Source organism: Coffea arabica, chromosome 2e (assembly GCF_036785885.1).
Source record: "Coffea arabica cultivar ET-39 chromosome 2e, Coffea Arabica ET-39 HiFi, whole genome shotgun sequence".
Classification (NCBI taxonomy): Eukaryota; Viridiplantae; Streptophyta; class Magnoliopsida; order Gentianales; family Rubiaceae; genus Coffea; species Coffea arabica.
In genome coordinates this window covers 2,874,771-2,894,597 of record NC_092313.1, presented here as the reverse complement: position 1 = coordinate 2,894,597, position 19,827 = coordinate 2,874,771, and the positions used below count along the sequence as shown (strand labels likewise).

At 34.0% G+C, this 19,827-nt stretch overlaps 1 protein-coding gene across 3 annotated transcripts; it reads right to left on the bottom strand.

Annotated features, from left to right (window-relative positions):
• Positions 1–10,632: 10,632 nt before the first annotated feature.
• On the bottom strand, positions 10,633–17,209 carry LOC113730120 (MADS-box protein AGL42). Of its 3 annotated transcripts, none has more exons than XM_027254609.2 (8): positions 16,849–17,209; positions 16,147–16,332; positions 12,924–13,005; positions 12,403–12,464; positions 12,212–12,311; positions 11,968–12,009; positions 11,826–11,867; positions 10,633–11,076 (listed from the first exon to the last, which is right to left on the bottom strand). In XM_027254609.2, exons 1-8 carry the CDS (start codon positions 16,884–16,886, stop codon positions 10,936–10,938), a joined length of 693 nt encoding a protein of 230 aa, XP_027110410.1. In that variant the 5' UTR covers positions 16,887–17,209; the 3' UTR covers positions 10,633–10,935. The 3 variants fall into 3 exon arrangements, with proteins under 3 accessions (XP_027110410.1, XP_071934237.1, XP_071934236.1); XM_072078136.1 differs by having other exon boundaries at positions 10,746–11,076; positions 17,054–17,181; XM_072078135.1 differs by lacking the exon at positions 16,849–17,209 and adding an exon at positions 16,521–16,655 and having other exon boundaries at positions 10,746–11,076.
• Between the last annotated feature and the right edge of the window lie 2,618 nt (positions 17,210–19,827).

Below are 19,827 nucleotides of genomic sequence, written 5' to 3'. Positions count from 1 at the left end.
ACGGTCATTTTGTTAATTCAAAATCGGACTTCTTACCCGAGTGGATGGATTAAGAAGGGGAAAGCATACATTAGTAAGTAAGTAGTATTTAAATAAGCCTATAGACTATAGTAATAATAATAATGTTTTTCTCCGCGATAATTAGATCACGGAAAACGGGGATAATTTTTTTTTTACGGGATAAGGATAAGGATAAGGATTATGGGAGAAATGCAACAAAGCTACTAAGTTCGAAAATTTTTAACAAAAAAAATGATATATTAGTGTCAGGCCCGATTTGTGCAACGGATCTTCTGTCTCACACCCTGTGCCACTCTCTGTCTTACCTTTTATTATATTGCTATTTCTCCTTCATAAATATTATGTTTTAATTCTTTTTCTGTCTTACTTTTTATTATATTGCTATTTCTCCTTCATAAACATTATGTTTTAATTCATTTTTGTTTCCTTAAGATCCAATAACTATTAATTGAGTAATACACAAAATTTAACAAACTCAAAAAAAATCAAAATGCATAAAAAATGAGATTTTTTATGAATTTTCTGCTGTATTTTTTAATTTTCTATTATATATTACTTTTTTGAGGTTGTTGTATTTATTTTTTACTTAATTAATAGTTATTGAATCATAAGGAAACAAAAAAGAATTAAAACATGATGTTTATGTAGGAGAAAAAGCAATATAATAAAAAGTGGCACAGAGAGTGGCACAGGCTGTGGGACAGAAGATCCGTTGCGCCCAACTTGTCTGCGTATCATGCTTGTGTACCATTATGTAGTTTTTGAATTCGTAGCATTTATACTGCTGGTGGAAAACTTTTTTTTTTTTTTGAAGCATGCTGGTGGAAAACTTGAAAACAACTGGGCTCTGTGAAGTCTATGTTTGAGATATAAAATCAGGATGAGACCATTGAATCTAACGATTAAACAAACTTCGTACCTGTTTGAAAGCCACTCTACAAATGTTGACAAAGTTAAAACTTTATTATAGAACATATTACCATTCTTTACTTTTGTTTTGTTTTTTTTTTTTTCCAAATTCAACTCAAGTTGGTATATGGAACATAGCATACTAGCCAAAAATCATTCAACTATTTTTCAAAGCATAAGGACAATGTATTAGTATATGAACATGTTATACGCCAGAGCAGAATCCCACTTGATAGATCATTCTTTTCCATTTCAATTTTAATTCAGCTCCATAAATAGTTCCACAGGGGCTGTCGGCTCAAAACAGCTTGAATTTGGACAAGGGTGATTGTTCAGAAGCTGTCTTTCCGTCTTTTGGTGAAGCAGATGTGCATTTGAAATTTTGAATTAGTTCTTCTTCTTCTACTTCTTCTTCTTATCAGAAAATAGTAACAATTTAGTTTACTTGCATGCAATGAACTAATAATCGTGTCTTTGACCAAAATAATTGCGGATAATATAGTGGTAAACCAGAAAATAATATGATTGGAGAATGGAGAGCCCTTTGGGTCTCAAAATAGCCAACTATGGGAAATGAAACCTCACAAGTTGAGTTTTATTCAGTTCAAACCGATTGATGCAATTCTTACAAAATAAGTACACACACTTTGACTGCAAATTTGAGTTGATCAACTCGTATAAATAGATTGATGTAAAATTTATGACCGCATTAAAACTGTGCGAATTTACACTAAATAGAGTAAAACTTGTATAAATCGATTTGAAATTGACAGAACTCAACTTGTAAGTGTGAATCGGTGAATCCTAGACTTTGGGCGCATAATTTGACTGCAGCCTTCGTATTAGACACAAAGATTTGGACACCTTTGATTATTGTTTGTGAATGCAAGTAAACATGAAAATCCCGTGGGGGATGGGGTAGGATATGGACTTGTTCACTCGCCTATCTCCCTTCTTGTCCTCTCTTTGATTGATGTTTCCATATTGAAGCATTCGTATTACTTGAACTTGTAACGCAGGGTAAGGCGACTCTCAACTCAAAGAACTCAGGGATGTAATTGAGTCGAGTCGAGTTTAAATATCGTCATACTCGAGATCGATTCGGTATATAGGAAAGATACTCGAACTCGAACGAGTAGCATTATTGAAGTTCGAGTTCGATGCATTATTTATAGAATTCGAGTTCGACTCGTACGGGACTCAAGTCAATGTAAGCCTTATTGAACTCGAGTCAGGGAGATTTGGGGATTTCATTTTTCTTGGCAATTTTTGGGCGAAAAGACATTATTGCCCTTAAATTTTTCATATGACTTGAAATATTTCATAAATTCAACCATTCATGTGAGTAGAAGGGTAATTTCATAATAATAATATACTAAAGAATTAAAATTAAAAACTCGATAAGGCTCGACGAGACTTCGAGTCTTGCTATTGGATATTAGAACTCGACTTGTTAGACCCATCGAACTACTCGAACTCGATTCAAACTTGATCAACTGTAGTCCGAATCGAGTTTTTAACCGACCTACTCGCTCGCGAGCAGCTCAGTTCAATTGACGATTGCAGCCTAAAAGAGCTTATACCCAATAGGTAGAATTTGGTCAGGATCGGGGACCACTAAACTTTTTCAAATGTTTTTATTCTCCTCTTGACGCAATGCAATAACAGGCCTTGATTTCTGGACAGCGATAGTGACATAGGCAGATGATTTCATCTTGAATTCTTTGATCAAGATAGAATATAACCTGAGAAAGGCGGTACATCATCACACATGAGGACGCAGCGGCAGCACTTCATTACTGTTGTTGACAAAATAAGTTACCAGTATTTTGTTATTTTGGTACCGTCCATAATGAGTATAGTTGCGTTGTAGCAGCAACCCACTAAAGTTGCTTTTTTTTTTTTTTTTGTGGGTAGGAAAGGGAGGAGGATCAAGACTGCAGTTAATTTACCACCTAAATAAAGGTACACATGATGATAGATTTTGCATCTGAGAAACGCCGGAAGGAATGAGAGAGAACCTCTCAGCTTAAAATTAACTAGTCAATATTTGATGCTTTTCTGGCTAATTTTCGGATACACTAGAGATTTATTTGGAGTGACCTCACTTCATTTCATAACTAGTGATGACCTACATCACATCCTTGTGATTTGCAAACAATTTTGATCGATTATTATTTCTTAAAAGGAGGTTTACAGAATGAATGAATAGTCCCATGTACGTACCTTAAGTTTCAACATATAAAACCAGAAACCAGAAAAGCCATGCCCGGAGACGTGCGACATGGGAGGAAAATAAAAATGTCAAATATTCCAGAGTCGTTGTGATCAATAAAGAATGCCATTTTTGATGTACTTATCACGTAAATAAACCAGCTCCGTTTAGTCTTAAGCTTCTATACCCACAAATAAATTGGTTTTGACAATCCAATGCTGCTGGGGGCGCTTTTGACGGAGATGGCGCCTCTCCTAAGACCATACTCAAAAGGTTAAATTTGCACCTTACCTCTGGCACTGTAATATAATTGGAGTAATATAATTTGGACTGATCGAGTTGATTGAATGCAAGAAGCAGATGCAGAATCGGAATGGAGTACACTTGTTTATCAGTACTTGACGCAGTTTGATTTAATGATTAAGGTTGAGATTTCAAGAATTAGAGATTCTGGATTCTAACCCACTTATTTCATTCCCGTCTCTAAAATCCCACCCTTTTCTTGCTTGGAAAAAAAAAAAAAAACAGAAGAAATAAAAGTTAGGTGACCATATCCCGCTGGGCCAGAGGACGAGAGGGGACCAAACCCAGCAGGCTAGCACAAGATGCCAGCCGGAGGGAGGGAAGCGAGAGGTTTGTGCGGTAGGGATGAAGTCGGAGAAGAGAATTGAAAAATGTCGCTTCCCTACCCAGAGTCAGAGAGTACTCTCCATACGAGCTGGGCAATAGTCATGGCCAAGAACTGGGAGCATAGATAGTCTCAGTCAGGAGGGCTATGACGATGAGGACCAACCGAACTACCAATGAACCCCACTGTACTTCTGTCTTCTGAGGGGAAGTCACGTACAAACCACCACCGTCCAAATCACACGGAGCTCTATGTCAGACAGACTTCTCCATTATGAATTTCAACAACTTACTGGATTTATTACCAATGAAAGGAAACCTACCAAAAGCGGGGGACGGTAATCAATCATGGTACGAGTCAAGACGCAGAATCATCGGATGTAAGAAGATCCTTCAAATTATTTTCTTAATCACGCACTTCATTTTCCAACATCAAAGGTAAGTGCTAGGCTAGAGGTCCTACTCCTGCTTAAAGGCTAGATATTAATTTGAGCCGTGAAACCAAGAAATGTTGACCAAGGCTCGCAATCAAGAGTGAGAATCAAGTACGTAGCATATATCCTTGCTAACGAAAATATCAACGTGAAGTTCAAATCCCAAAATGAAAGTCCTATTTGGATTGTATATTAGTATTAAATCCTTCCTTGTTTTTTGTTATATAAAGAAGAAGAAAAAAATGTTCTTCTTCTTGGATCTTTTCGTTATTGTGATATGTGATCCAAAGTTTTCCATCTTCTTCTGTAACTGTAATTAATGGGAGAATTAAGAAGTTGTGGTGTTTTTGGATTTGTTTCGCGAAACAACTGGTGCATCATCATTTTCTGAAAACCTGAATTCAGGTGAAACCTAGAAGAGAGAACTCAAATATAAAATATTTTTCAATTCCTCCCTTTCTCAACTCCTCCGACCTACTACTACTAGGGTAGAGGGGGTCACTTAAATTATTCAATTGCTTCAAATCTCAAGACGTATAATAAATCAGCTTTAGTATATGACACCTGCCATGGCCCAAGAATGCTCTACGTTAAAAAAAAAAAACTAAACTATTTAACTCTGATAAAAAAAAATAAAAAAAAAATACTATTCATCTTTGAAGGGATCATGGGGTCCATACTTGATGGCCAGGTATTCATAAAAAGAGTCTAAATTGACAATTTCTGTTTCAAGTGGACTATTAGTAGCGGTAATTGTAGGAGAGGTAGTAATAAATTAAACTATCGGATTCTAGGGGAAGAAAAATTCCGTTCCTATATTATTTATGTGCACATGACTTTTTTTTTTTTCTTGAAATAGCTAGCATTTGTTTTATTGATGGTTATAATATGCTTTGTATTTGGTATGCTATATTATATGAAATTGTAACATTTATCTCTTTATTTTTCATTCTAAGATTGCTTTAAAAAATGTTAGAAATTCAAAATGTAAGTGCTTAATAATGCATAAACACCATTAGATGCTGTTTTACAGCCTTTATTTTGTTTTATTTAACATTACGTGATTTTTGGAAGTTGTAATCAGAAATGATTATTGGGCGGGCGGACAAACGTAGCAGCCGTTGTAGGAAGCGTGAGGCTTTTTTTGATCCAACAAAGCCCATGCTCGTTTACAAAGACCAAATGGACACCTCCCCGTTGACACGGTCTGCAAGTGAAATCAACCAACTAGATTCTTACCCCAAGCAAGAAATGGCGGTGGGCTAGTTGCTTAGCATCAGCCCATTTGACAGGACTTTTTTATAAAAAAAAAATTGTTTGACAGGATTTTTTTTTTTTTGGGGGGAAAAAATCTCCAGTTTCCAAGAAGTCATGAGTCAATGGGTGCAAATGTTAAAAAATTGTTTGCTCGGCCAATTTTACTAACTCTAAATGTTAAGCGCACTTAAGTTTATGATGCATTGTACCATGATTTCGCGCCAATAAACATGACAAATATGTATCTACTGGCCGAAATCATATCCTTTTTTTTATTATTATTATTTTGGTAAAATGTGAAATCAAATACACGTGGGATTTGAGTTGTAGTTTGTGTTTACAGCCCGGGAAATGCTTTCTGGACATAAATAAAATAAAGAAGCTCCTATTCTAGCATTTGATTACGTGAAGCAATGAATGTGATCAAGTGTCAGAGAATTATTTTAGAGTGTAGACATAATTTATGTTATATAATTAGTAAAGCAGTTTTAAGTACGAATGTAATCTCATTGTGCCCTTCGAGAAGTATAAATATTTTTTTTTTTGTGTTATGAACTTTAAAAAGTCTTATTTACTCAAAAAACAAAAAACAAAAAAACTGCTTTTATCTCATGTCTTTGCCACCAAAGTTAAGAATGTGATCTGCCAAAGACATTATATTATTATTGTTATGCATTTCAAGTTTACACTTCCAAATTGAAAATTCTCATTATTTAATACAGTCATCTAAGATTTTTTAAATAAAAAGGAGGAGGCTCCTAATATCATCGAAAGAAGGGTTAAAACAAAAGTTGGGCAAAGAATAATTTGACTGCTAGCTGCTCTTCTTCGCCAATATTCTTGTACAGAGGTTGGCTAAATGCTTTAAAAAGCAAAGGTGTTAAAAGCCCCGAAATACGGGCGTAAGCCCCACAAATTTTAATTTTTTTAATATATAAAAAATAAATTATACAATAATGCTACAAAATTTCAATATTCATACATGTCTGTGTGTATACAATAAAAGGACTGTGGAATTTCTCTCTCTCTCTCTCTATATATATATACATATACTATCACAAAAAATTAATAAAATTAGGAAATATTATAAAATATTATTTTTATCTAACAAGTAAAATCATAACATAATACATTAGCTATCTGGGATCATGTTAGCCAAAAATAATTATATTTTGGGATGCAAGAAAAGGAAAAAAATATAGGAAACAAAAAGTTATTGATGCTTTTACTTTATTTTTTTTTTTTCAAACTATTTTCAAAGAGAAAATAAATGGAATCATTCTTCAAATTTATTAAACAATAATAATGATAGGAATGCAGTCAAGGAGGAATGGATGCAATTCATGAGAATCAGATATGATCATATGGATCATTAATTTTAGAAGGGATAATTTCAGAAACCTCAAGGTTTCTGACTATTTCACTAGCATTCCTTCAGATGTTGTAAATTACACCAACTTCCTTTGAGGTCAATAATCTTGTAACATTTAGACCTAATCTATAATTAAAAAAATAATATTAAGAAAGAGAAGATAATATGATTCCATCGTTGTCCATCACCTACTACATTATTTAATTAATTTAATACCAATCCACACTTTAAAGAAAAGCACTAAAATTTGTTGTTTATCATTAGGGATCAAATAACATGTAACATCAAAAAATTACTCTATTTTTCACTTAATACATGATCCAAATTACTCGTTTTAGTTACATATCCATTGTCAAGCATGATCAATAACAAATAATCAAAAAATTTGCAATCAAAATATTACAGAGAACAAACTTTAACATTATAAATATTCTTGTCAACATATTAAAAGTTAGTTGTTAAGATTTTGATGGTATTAAAATTCGCTCCTTGTAATATTTTGGTTAAAATTTTATTTGATTATTTGTTATTGATCATGTTTGATAATGGGTTTGTAACTGAAAAGAGCAATTTAGATCTTACATTAAGTAATAGAATGATATGTTATTTTTTATGTCATATGTGATTTAATCCCTATTGGTAAACAACAAATTTTAGTGTTTTCTTTAATGTTTGAATTGGTATTAGATTAATTAAACAATTTATTAGATGAGGAGTAATGGTAGAATTATATTATTTTCTCTCTTCTAATATTACTTTTTAATTGTTGGTTGGACCTAAATATTACTAGACAATAAATCTCAAGAGAGGTTAGTATAATTTTTAAAATTTGAAAAGAAACAAGTGAAATAGTCAGAAACCTCGCAATTTTAGAACATTGTAAAGCTTCCAAACCTTAAAAGTTGTTAATAGGGTATAAAGCTTCCAAACCCTGAACTTTGTTAACAAGCGTTCAAGTTTCTTTCTGTGAGGTAACACATTTAGCAACGGGAATTACTTCGTTAGGTGTTTGTAGCCCAAAAAATAATAACTGCAAAAGAAAACCGTGAACAAAAGCCACACGTACGCTGATCAGGAACTAATGCTTCAAATCCTTTGGTTTCAGAAAATTGAGTGTTCCTGTAACCGGCCAGGTGTAGTTAGAGGTGAATATCGGTTGGATAAACTATTGTACCCGTTTATTCGGCGACGTTGAGTTAAGTAAGTAGGTGTCTCGTTGCTAGCTTGTATTGTTGAGGTCAGGCTTATGTTCTCCTCAAGGACTGTTTTGAGGCAATAAAATCGATTTCTCTTTTTAAAAAAAGAAAAAAAAAAAGTGTTCCTGTAACCGGACGGCTCTCCCTAAATCAATCTTCCATGATGAGCGAAAATAATTTGATGAGCGAAAATAGCAAAGAGATCGAGAAGTAGAAAGGCATAATAACAAGAAATCCATAATACTAGGCATGTTACAGAAGAACATGGCATCAGAATCTTGATAAACTGATGTAGAGCTGGCAAAAAAGCCCAAAACCCAACAACCTATCCAACCCGTCCATTAATTTTAAAGGATGGGTTGGGTCAATTGGGTTATGGGTTTTATTGGATTAGATAAGAACAATCCAACTTATTCATTGGCCAGGTTGGATTTTTTATTTGAATACCCAATATCCAACTTGTTTAAAAGTAATTCAAAATAATAAATACAAAATTTAATACACATATGCCCAACTATTTACATTTGGACTCGTGTTAATAATTCATTAATTAATTTGTATTCAAAATTCTCATATACATATTTTCAATCATTTTTTAAATTTTTATTTAAAATAAAAAAGAAATTTGAAATAAAAAATCATGCTTATTTTACTTTTATAACAGTAGTTAAACTTGCTCAACTTCTATAATAATTTATTATGCCTTTTAAGAGTATGTTGTTTTCCTCCTCTTTTTTTCTTTTTTTTTTGTGGTAAAAATGTCAATAATTCATGAATTCTCCTCTCGTTTATTTCTTAAAAAGTTTGGGATTTTCCTTAATAATTTTTTGGGGACCAATACCAGTACTTTTTACAAGCATATAATATTTTGTGCTTTATATTAGAGATGTGGTAATTCTAAAAGATTAATATGACCATAGCATCAAGTATGATCCTTGATGATTCTAATTAATTAGATGATGAATTATCTACCTGTATCAAATTAAAAAAAAAAAACCTTCTAATATATATTATATGTATATAGATCATGCAATTAACTTTGATCAATATAGTTGACTTGCAGATTCTATTTTGTTTTGATTAATTATGGCAACTTGGGGATGGTTAGTCCGACGATTTTATTTCGTCTGAAGCAAATACCTCCAATCTTCAACTTCATGAGAAGTTTACAATCATCAAGACAATTAATTTTTCCTCTTAATTAGCGAGTCCAAGAACCAAAATGTAGTAATGTTTCCAGTCATTTAATGGAAGAAAGCAATTTGCATATTTTCCGCAGAATGTAGTTTGATGCATGAACCTTTCACAACAGTTTGCAAATTTCTAGAGTCACGTGAATCATAAAATTGTTGAGAATATAAGGACTAAAGTACAAACTTATTTTCTATAATTTCAAAATTATTATACAACAAATAATATGTCTCTTACTTACATTTTCAAGTATAATATAATCTAGCATTCAATAATTTATATACATAGAATATTACAATTTACAATAAAACAGATATGAATAGTAAAAATGTTAATAAGTTGTGACAAAAATAAGTTTCAATCAATTAGTAGTATTAAAAAAGTACAAAGTAAACAATTTTTTAGCTAATCTATTTAAATGTATAATTTATTATCTAAAATTCACAATACAAGCAATATAAAATATTATTCTATTTATGATGTGTTTCCAAGGAACTTAAGAAGTGAGTGTGTGTTTGTGTGTGTGAAAATACATTTATGTATGTGAAAATGTGTTTATATTGGGCAAAAAAATCTTTTTTGTGTGTTAAAATGTACGTGAAAAAGTTTATGTATTAAAATATATTAATTAATTTGTTGGGTCATATTTGGGTCATGGGCTTGAGATAACCTAATATGATCCAACCCAAAATCAACTCAATCTAAAGTTGGGCGGATTGGATATAATTCATTTAAGTGAAAACCCAATATTAACCCGTCCAAAACCCGCCCAACCCGCCTAATTCCCAGGTATAAACCTATGGTAGAAACCGATATAGAAGAATATGGCATCAGAAATCTAGATTTCTTTAATTAGATTCCAGAACTCTACTGGAATTGCAGCTTAACATGATTTTGGCGTCAGAATTGCATGATTCCACCGTCCAAGTTTCGAGCCAAGAATTGCTACCCAAAAGGAAAAAAAAAAAAGAAGAAGGGGATTTTCAACCCAAAGAATCCCGTTAGGTCCTAAATATCAGCCAAAGATATAGCATGGCATATTTGCTTTTGCGATTATTACACTCCATTGCCTCTTTTTTTTTCCTTCAATCGACAAGTTTACAAAATCACTTGAGCCATTAACATTCATATAAAAGTCACAAACCATAGCGGAGGACAACACAAAATCTGCATCTCGCCATAGTAACTACTAAATCATTCCTCTCATCCCCCAAAAAAGAGGGGGGGGGGGGGTTGGGATGGAGAGAATTTCCTGTAGATTAGAGACGAAAAAAGAGAATCCACTAAGAAATCAGGAAAAATGGTAATTTTTCGTGCAGTCAATGTTACTTCTGATTCCAAACAGCTTATTCTACTATAACAATTTAATGCGCACCTATTAACAAAAGCAAAAAGAAGACGACATAAAACTTAGAACAAAATTCGGTTCATATTCTAATCCCGGTTCAAGTTCAAGGCACCAGAATCATTGAGCTTTCTATCCATTTAACTTTCTACCCATTTACTTTCCACATCAAAAGCAATGGACAAATGTGATATTTACAACAAAGCACTTGCATAATACATAATCAAGTGTCAAACTACAATTATATGTGTATTATTTTGAAGCCATAAGATATTATGTTTTATTCCTGAGACAATAACTAGAATAACATAGCTACTTCTAGATCAAGGATATGATAAATATGTGCATTTAGAAGATGAGAAAAATCATCAAAAGCGTCGATACTCTAAGACTCGAGTTTCAGGAAGGCCGATAAACAACCCAGTCTCCACCTCTGAGCTTTGAGTACTTTGGCTGCAACTTCCAATTTCTTTCCGCTTTGCTGGTGCATGCCACGACTCGAGTCCACACTATTGCCCAAAAAAGGGCAAAAAAAAAAAAAAAAAAAGAAGATTGCATTAGCGCCAAAAAGTAAAAGAAAAAGAGAAGTCCTTATCTCTCCCGGTTTAGTTCTTGAAGGAAATACAGGATAACTACGTGAAGAGGCACACCCAAACTGGAACTCATTTAACTTGCTGGCTTGCCGCTACTACCACAGATATAGAAGAATATGGCATAATTAGTTAGAGAAAAGGTTTCCGACATCTGACAGCTTATTCTCCTCAGTATACCTGTAATTTCATCATCCTTTCTCAACTAAAGACACCAATAGAAAGAAGTGCTAGGGTTTAAGGAAAACAAGAAAGAACAGGAAAAAGAAAAGAAGAAGAACAAATAGATGGAAAATAAAGAAAAAGAAAAATGAAAAGGGTAATATACAGGCTTTAACAGAACACCCATATACTATTCATGAGCACTTCTTTTTTCAACAGCCTGAATCAGACTTTTGTTGTTTTATAAACCTAATCCCAGAATTAACCTCAAAAGCCGGCAACTCTTGAGGCAATCCCAGGGACTTATATCCCAACCCAAACCCAACCCCAACCCCGATGTGGGACAAATGTACCTATAGGGGGGACCTGCTGCTAAGTGGGAAATTCCCATCAAATAGTAGTAGTATAAGATTCGAGAATTAGGTGGCCGGATATTAAACATGCAATGATTGCATAATTTCTTGTAGTCCTGGCAACTGTATGAACTGCAAGCCACAAGAATTTACCTTTTGAGATAACCTTGCATTCTCTTCCAACAAAAGCATCTCCTAAGAGCAGTAGTCGGAATATTACAATGAGAAAAAAAGAAGAAGAAGTGAAGCAGTTCCAATTACCAACGACGACAAAAATGCAGTTCTATCATCATACCTTTGCTCTTAGCCGCTCTATTTCTTCCTTGAATAGCTGAGTCTGCAATTAGTGAAGCAAATTTTTGTTCAAAAGTTAAGATCATCAACTCTCATCCAACGAAACTGATGAAAGAACTGAAATCTCTCTAACAACAGTTTTATCATGTCCACTTTCAAATGTTTGACAATTTTTTCGGGTCAAGTACAAAGCACCAGCACCTAGAACAGCCTATCCAATGCACTTTTTCCTAGAACAGTTTTACCTTCCTTGCCCGGACGTTCGTTAGACTTCTCTCGAGCTGGCTGTCAATCTGTTGAAGTTCCTCTAGTGAACTTGATCCTAGATCTTGCCCCAAAAGCTTCCTAGAACACCCCAAAATTCAAGAATAAAATAAAACCCAATGTACTAACAAAGATTCTACATTTGGCAGGAAAGTAGCAGTGAGTCAAGAACCGTTGAGAAGCTTCAAGGAATTCTATCGTATTTGCCATGTTTATAGCTTCCAGCTTCAGCTCCTGCGAGTGCAACCAATTACCAAAATGGAAATTAATCAAGCTACAGGATTTCATGTTTTTCTGCATATTAATCAAGTTAAATTTAAATTTATGAGTAAATTTTATATACACTATTATGGTTAGATGGATGGCACATGAATAAATTTTGAATTTCAAATTTAAATTTTGCACACGTGTCATCCATCCAACCGTGATAGTGTTTACACTAACAATATATATAAGATTAATCCTAAATTTTAATTCTCAATTGGTGGCTTTGGAATCGTAATTTGGCTCAATAGATTATAAAATAGAAATAATTATGCAAAAGGTAAAGCCATTTGACTTGTTCTAGATATTCTTGTGGAATCAACTTACGAACTAGATATAGTCAAACATAAGCATAATTCTTTCACCGCGTATAACTATTTTCACCTTTTTATTATAATGATTTTAGCTAAACTATAGAGGATGTCTAACCTGTACATATTTCTCAATGTCTTGGTCGCTTCTTTGATCTTCCTTCACACAGCCACGATATTTATCGATTGTCTTTTGCATGCTACACGATAAAAAAAAAGAAGTCATTCACAAATAGTCATTATGGAAAATGCAAATCATTTCAAACATATAGAACTATAGTCTCAGGCCATCACATAGCCCACCACAGAAGGTGACCTAATCTCAATTTAAGATCATGCATGGTTTGCATGAAGGAGGAGGCATGCAAAGGGCTTCTTCTCGACATTTTGTAATAAGGTAAAAACGAGATTTTCCTTTTTGATTGAAAAAAACTATATCAAAAGTGTAGACCTAAAGTTGCTTTTAATAAGAATTTTAGTTTTCCTAAACCTGAAAATCAACAGGATGTTTTCAATGCTTTCAACAAAGTCTCTTTCAATTTCAAAAGACTTGCTTATATCTTTCCATATACTGTTTAGAACAAGCCCAGAATATTGAAGGGTTGCACGAACATAATCATTAAGGAATTAATGAAGTACAACAAGAAAAGATAAGATAGACACTATTAGTTCTCAAATCAAACTTTCATCTTTATTACACCCTCTTAAGAGTTGCAAAATTATCTTGGAGCATATTCTAAGGTTATCATCATGCATGACACTTCATAGTTCTATCAATTTGGTACAAGCACGGACTAGATCAACTCTGCGCATACCATGTTAAGCAACTTGGCATCGGACATACTTAACCGTACGCTATTGAAATTGATTTAAGCGCCAATAAAACTCCTCCACAACAAACAAGAAAATTTTTGATGTCTTCAGTCATCGTGATACAAATAGATCACATGGGACAGTTTCAATTTGCAATTAAAATCCCCCCATTAATAACACGTATGATTCTGCAAGTTAAGAGAACATAATGATCCTTTCGTTTTGGCTTAAAGGGAGAGACTAAATCTTACGAGAGTTTAACAACTATGCTAGTTGGGAGTAAATAATGATTCTTTGTCTTTAGTTCAAGGGGAAACTCCAAATTTTACGAGTGCTTAAGAAGGACTAGAAACTTCATAGTTATGTATTTGACTAATATTCCTACTAGTTAAGGTGAGTCTTAAAAATAATAATCCTTTCTTCTCTTTCATTTTTTAATTAATTTGTGGTAACCCCCTTTAGCTTGACTCTCCATATCAACTTCGTTACGGCCTTCAACAAAATATGAATAATTGACCTTCACTCATTGCCCCTTATTAAGAAATTGTTTGGTGATACCAAAGCCATCCATAACTACGTTTGAAGAAAAAGGCAGCCCTTTGGTTATGTACCTCCTCCCACAAGCACGTCATCAAAACGGAGAAAATTCCTTATGGTTTTACATTGTAGCATGAACACTAAAGGTACTTGGTGTTTCGAAAGATAAATTTTAGTACCAAATGAAAGATAAATTAGCTACCAAGTATCCTAACGCATCAATTGAAGGGGAAGGACTATGAGTAAATTAAAGGATAGCCTAGCGTAATCTTTGGCCTAAGGTCGTGCCGCATCTCATTTCTTCTGATGTCTTAATCAAAATAGGTTATTAGGAATTGAATCCTGGTCTGTACAACAACTCAAGGCCCCTTTATGTAAACAGCACTGCATGCCTGTCAACGTACTTTAACTCGTCCTTTTACTTCCTACTTGGTGCATATCAAGCAGTTTGTTTCGTTCCAAACCACAAGATGTGCAAATATAACAAGAATTTACGCACAAATGGAAGTGAGATACGACTTAAACATGCACTACAGACAATCTGATGCAGCTTATGACCAGGAACATTCTTCAGATTGAATCAAGTGTACTGTTCGTGGAGCTGTTGACTACTTACTCTTTGACACTGTTATGCTCCACACCTCATCCTCTTCACATCCTAAAAGAACAACTATTTTTTTCTTATCCATGGATAATTGTAATTTGTAGCTGGCTAGCTTCTTGTTATATTCTGTGAGGTGCAAACTTTGACCCTAACCGTTTTTTCTTTTAACCTACTGTTATTTATTTACCTACTAGTATCATGAAAGCAAATGTCTTTATAATTTGGATGGTCTTGGTGGAAGAGATTTGTTGTGCAGAAGATAGAGCACGGCACATTGGAACAGGTGGAACTTATTACAATTACAGAAACTCCAATGAAGAATCAATGTAATCATCTACATTACTTTTTCAAGGATTGGTCACAACAGAAATCTTTCTGTTACTTCCAAAAGTCTCTTAATTCAAGCAAACATATACAGCTAAACTTCAAGCAAAAGTTTCTTAATTCAAGCAAACATATACAGCTAAACTTCAGGAAAGGTTAGAGTACGATGATTCAAGGAAGATGAGGGTCTGGAGAAAGAGACATTTTCATGCACCAGTCTGCATTAAAAGAAAATGTGGAAGGTGAACAAGGTCAACGTCAATTCATGCATCAGTTCAAATTGGCATTTATGTCGCAAAAGATAATAAGGCACAAGGAGCTTAATGACTATTGCTTCCAATGGATCTTTAGAGAAACTGGATTGTCAGCTCGATCAGGTTCAAGCTTCATTCGATAAAGATAACCAACCCCCGCCCCACCCCCTCCCTAACCCCATTAGCATAAGATTCTGAACCCACAATTGGCAGTAACATAGCATCCTTATCAATACGCACAGGATGTTGAAAAGTTTCTCAGCAAACAACTGTTTATGAAAGAAGAAATCTTCATTAATTGATTCTTCATCAACCATATCTAATCAGGACTCAGGAGAGTACAAGAAGACAAATTTTGTGCAGGAACAGATAGGATTTTTCTTCTCTTTCTTCCTCACAATAATTAGGAAGTACAAGTGAGCACGAGCATCACAAAAGATGGGGAGTCTACAGAAGATGAAGTACGTAATCTTCTTTCAAGAATTGGAGAAGTCTTGGCTATCATAAATTCATAACCAAATCTGAAGGTAAAATCATTTCACGCCAGGAGATGAGATAGAAAAGGACTTGATGCTTAATTCAAATCACTGGTGTCATCGTACTTAAAGCTTCTCAAAGCAGACAAAGCCATGCCTTGGCGCTATAAAGAATTCAAATAAGAGGCAAAAGTGTAGAAAGTGCACATTGGAATAAGCAAAATATTAGTACTACAAAAATTAATTATCTGAAAATTTGTTAGGTCGCATCAAAATGTACTGCATAAGATTAAAACACTTCTTTTTTTCAAGGATCATTACAGGAAAACTTACTTGGAGCTTGAGAACTCATAGAGCTTCCCTTTTTGTGAGAAAATTATCAAAGCAACTTCAGCATCGCACAGAACTGATAGCTCGTACGCCTTCTTCAGAAGCCCATTTCTCCTCTTTGAGAAGGTCACCTGCCTGCTCGTTGCATTCTCAATCCTTCTCATCTGAATCTTCCCTCTCACCATTTTTCTGGTCATACATAGATATAACTTCAGTTGGTAAGACATCAAACACTAGTTGGTGAGCATAAAAACCTCCTAAAGTGGATATCAAGAATAAGATTAATACAATGAAACACCAATATACCCCAAAAGGATGTTTTTGGGGTGTTTTTTTGGGGGGTGGGGGCGGGGGAGGAAGGAGGAAAAGGTCATCACCAGGCTGCTCTTGAACTAGCTGATTCAAAAAACTTAAGCTGATGGTAAGGATTGCTCCCAGAACTATCCTGAGGTAGAGTTTTCTAGAAATTTGCATCCCAAAATTTTGACATCAACGAGAATACAATAAATTCCTAGAAATTTTGCATTAGAAAGAGCTCAAAGGCGTATACTCGTATAGGTATAATACAGCAGAATTTCTAGAAGAATGGTATAAAAATGAAAACCCTAGTCAAGACAAGTCACTGGAATCAAGGAACATCAAAAGGAAAAAGAAGGTGGGTAGTTTTCCCCAAAGAAAAAAGGAATGAAAAAAAAATTAAATCACCTGCAAGTTGTATGAGAGCCCAAATCTCCCACAAGCATAGAATTGAAGCCTAGAAAATTATGGAAAAGTAATTTTCTGGAAAGAGTTTAGAAATGAGTTGGGAGGGTCAATGCTAGTCGCTTTGCAGAATAACTAAATAATAATAAGCCAAGGACTCTAAATAGGCAAGCTGAAGAAGAAGAAGAAGAAGAAGAAGAAAAAGGACATGAAGGATCTTCTGATGGTTGATGTAGCAAGCTCTTTATTTTCAGACCACAGAAGACAATAAGGTTTAGTTGTTGATCGTATTAGTAATTTTGCTTATTCTGTTTGTCCTTCTCTTCTTTGCAAAGGCCAGGCCAGGTCCTCTCCCTTCAACCCACAAAAGAGGAAAAGCACCCAAAAAAGTGAACTAAATAAGGTAGTAAATAAGACTGGGGGAAACGCATTTTAACTTGTTTTGGTAAACTTAGGAAAGAAACGGTAAAGGAGGAGTTGGTACAGGGAAAATAGAAGGTATCCATTATAGACAGAAAGCTTTTCCAGACCCATCCGAAAAGCTCAAGAACATAAAAAGAAAGTAAGTTTAATACTAGCATTAAGTACTAACTAATTAGAGAATAGAGAGAGCGTTTGGACTGGACTTACCCAGTGGTGGGGGTGGGGATCGGGGACGACCATTTATTGATTTACGTGCTCGTAGTACCAAGTTTTGTAAAACACGTCATCATCATCGTACCGTGAAATGAAGTCTCGACGTATAATCTGCCGACAACACGTCGCTCCGCTTATTATAGTAACCTTTTCAGGACAGGCCTTGGTCCAATGGCAACACACCTCTTCACGTGGGTCCTCCTGTTTGGTGGGTCTACTGCTCACCCATTTCTTGGTAAAAGTACTTGTGCAATTAAATTAAACTCCCTCGTTTTTCCTTGCCCGATTAATTTCTTAATCAAATTCCATGGTCCCTATACCTATACTTGAGGGTTGGTTGCCCCAAGTTTAGCCATCCTTTGTGGCCTAAACCTTTAATCTCTAACCTGTTAAATCTCAACAGCTAATACTTAAGTCACATTTAATTTAGGGTTATTATCACTTTATCTTCTTAAACCATATTACTATTATCAATTTATCCCATAATGTTATCTTTTAGTCACTTCACTCCATATATAATTCAACTCAATACATTAATAAATTTTTAACAGAATATCCTTTTATTTTATAGTATTATCACTTTATCTCTTTAAATTATAGCGATATAATCGCTTTACTAACCCACACTGGTATGTATGTAGATGGGGATACAGTCGTACAGAAAACAAAAATATGGGGCGTAATCTTTTTAATATTCAACACACGTAGCATGTCCAAGCTTATACACTCTTCTGGAAGATGATCCAACAATCTTGTGATCATAGAAAAGCACCTCGAATAAATTGGAAATATGCTACAAAAACCTTTTTTGTAGGAGACTTGCTGTCTTGTAACAGTTAAAGTTAGGTACGCATGTTTTGCCCTTGAAAATTACAGCGGTAATTAATTAGCAGCATAAAATGTATAATACCACCTAAAAAGAAAATACTAACAAAAGAAAGAACTCGACCAGTGCAAACCGGCATGATAATATTAATTTGTAACCAAGTACTTGTACAGTTGTGCCCATGAACGGAGATTTTTTTTTTTTTTTGTCCTTTTGTAACAAAAAGTTAAATTGGTCTTAAGTAAAGCTCTAGAACTATCAATCGTTTACATAGATCAATCAACACCACTCCTATAGTGACAGTAGAATTCGCAAATATGGCTCTCATGTTGATATTGATAGTAGAACTCGAATACACGATCTCCTGTGAAAAAACTGTCTATGCTAACTAAATGAACTAACATCCATTGGCCAATAAATGTTGATCCACGAACTAAGATATAGTTCTAGCAATAAATGCTACTTTAGATTGTAAATATTTCGAGTTTTTGTAGAAAAATTTAGGGAAAATGATCGGTTTCATCCTTCACTTTTGAAATGAAGTAATTTCGTCCTTGACATTTAAAAACTAAAATTATTACATCCCTGAACCCAAATTTCAATCTGAATCAAACCACCAATCAACCTGATTACAAATTTTGGGGGTGAAATTAGTAGATCACTTGGTTAACTTAATTTGATATTCATGTAAATTTTAATGAACCTAAAAAGAAAAAAGAAAAAATTATAATATAAAAAAGAAAGATTAATCTTTTCTACATTATCATTGTATACACTGACGGTTTTATGTACCGTCATATCATTTTAATTTAAATTTAAATACCAAATTTTATATTTATGATACACATCTAAATTCGCAAGCGGATATACTAATGATGCATGAAAAGATTTATGAAAAAAAAACTCTACTATTCCAAGACAAAGAATGGCCTTTTATGTTATAATTTTTATTTTTTTGGTTTAATAAATGTCATGTGAATACGATGAAGTTGACCGAATGATCTATCAATTCTATTTTTGAAATTTATTATTGGGTTATTGGATGGTTTGATGGTTTGATTCAGATTGAAAATTAGGTTCAGGGATGTAATAGCTTTAATTTTTAAATGTCAGGGACGAATTTGCTTCATTTTAAAAGTGAGGGACGAAAAGAATATTTTTGTGAAATGTGAGGAATGAAACAAGTCATTTTCCCAAAAATTTATTATAGCAATGTAAAATATGTGAGGTTAAAAAAAAGGTGATAGAAAATTTTTATTTTTTACAGAAACTCACCAATCCAAATTCAATAATGTTCCGAGCATTTTATCTTTTTCCTTTTGTATGACTGTTGATTCAATTGACACGAAAACGGGGTGCAATGAATGATAGCAACACCTTATCGTTTCAGTAAAAAAAAGGAAAAAAAAAAAAAAAAGAGAATGACAGCAACACATTGACTGATGAGCGATCGCGATTGTATTGAGCATTTTTGTTCAGTTAACGCAAAGTCCAGATGCCAGAAGACGCCTCCGCCTAGA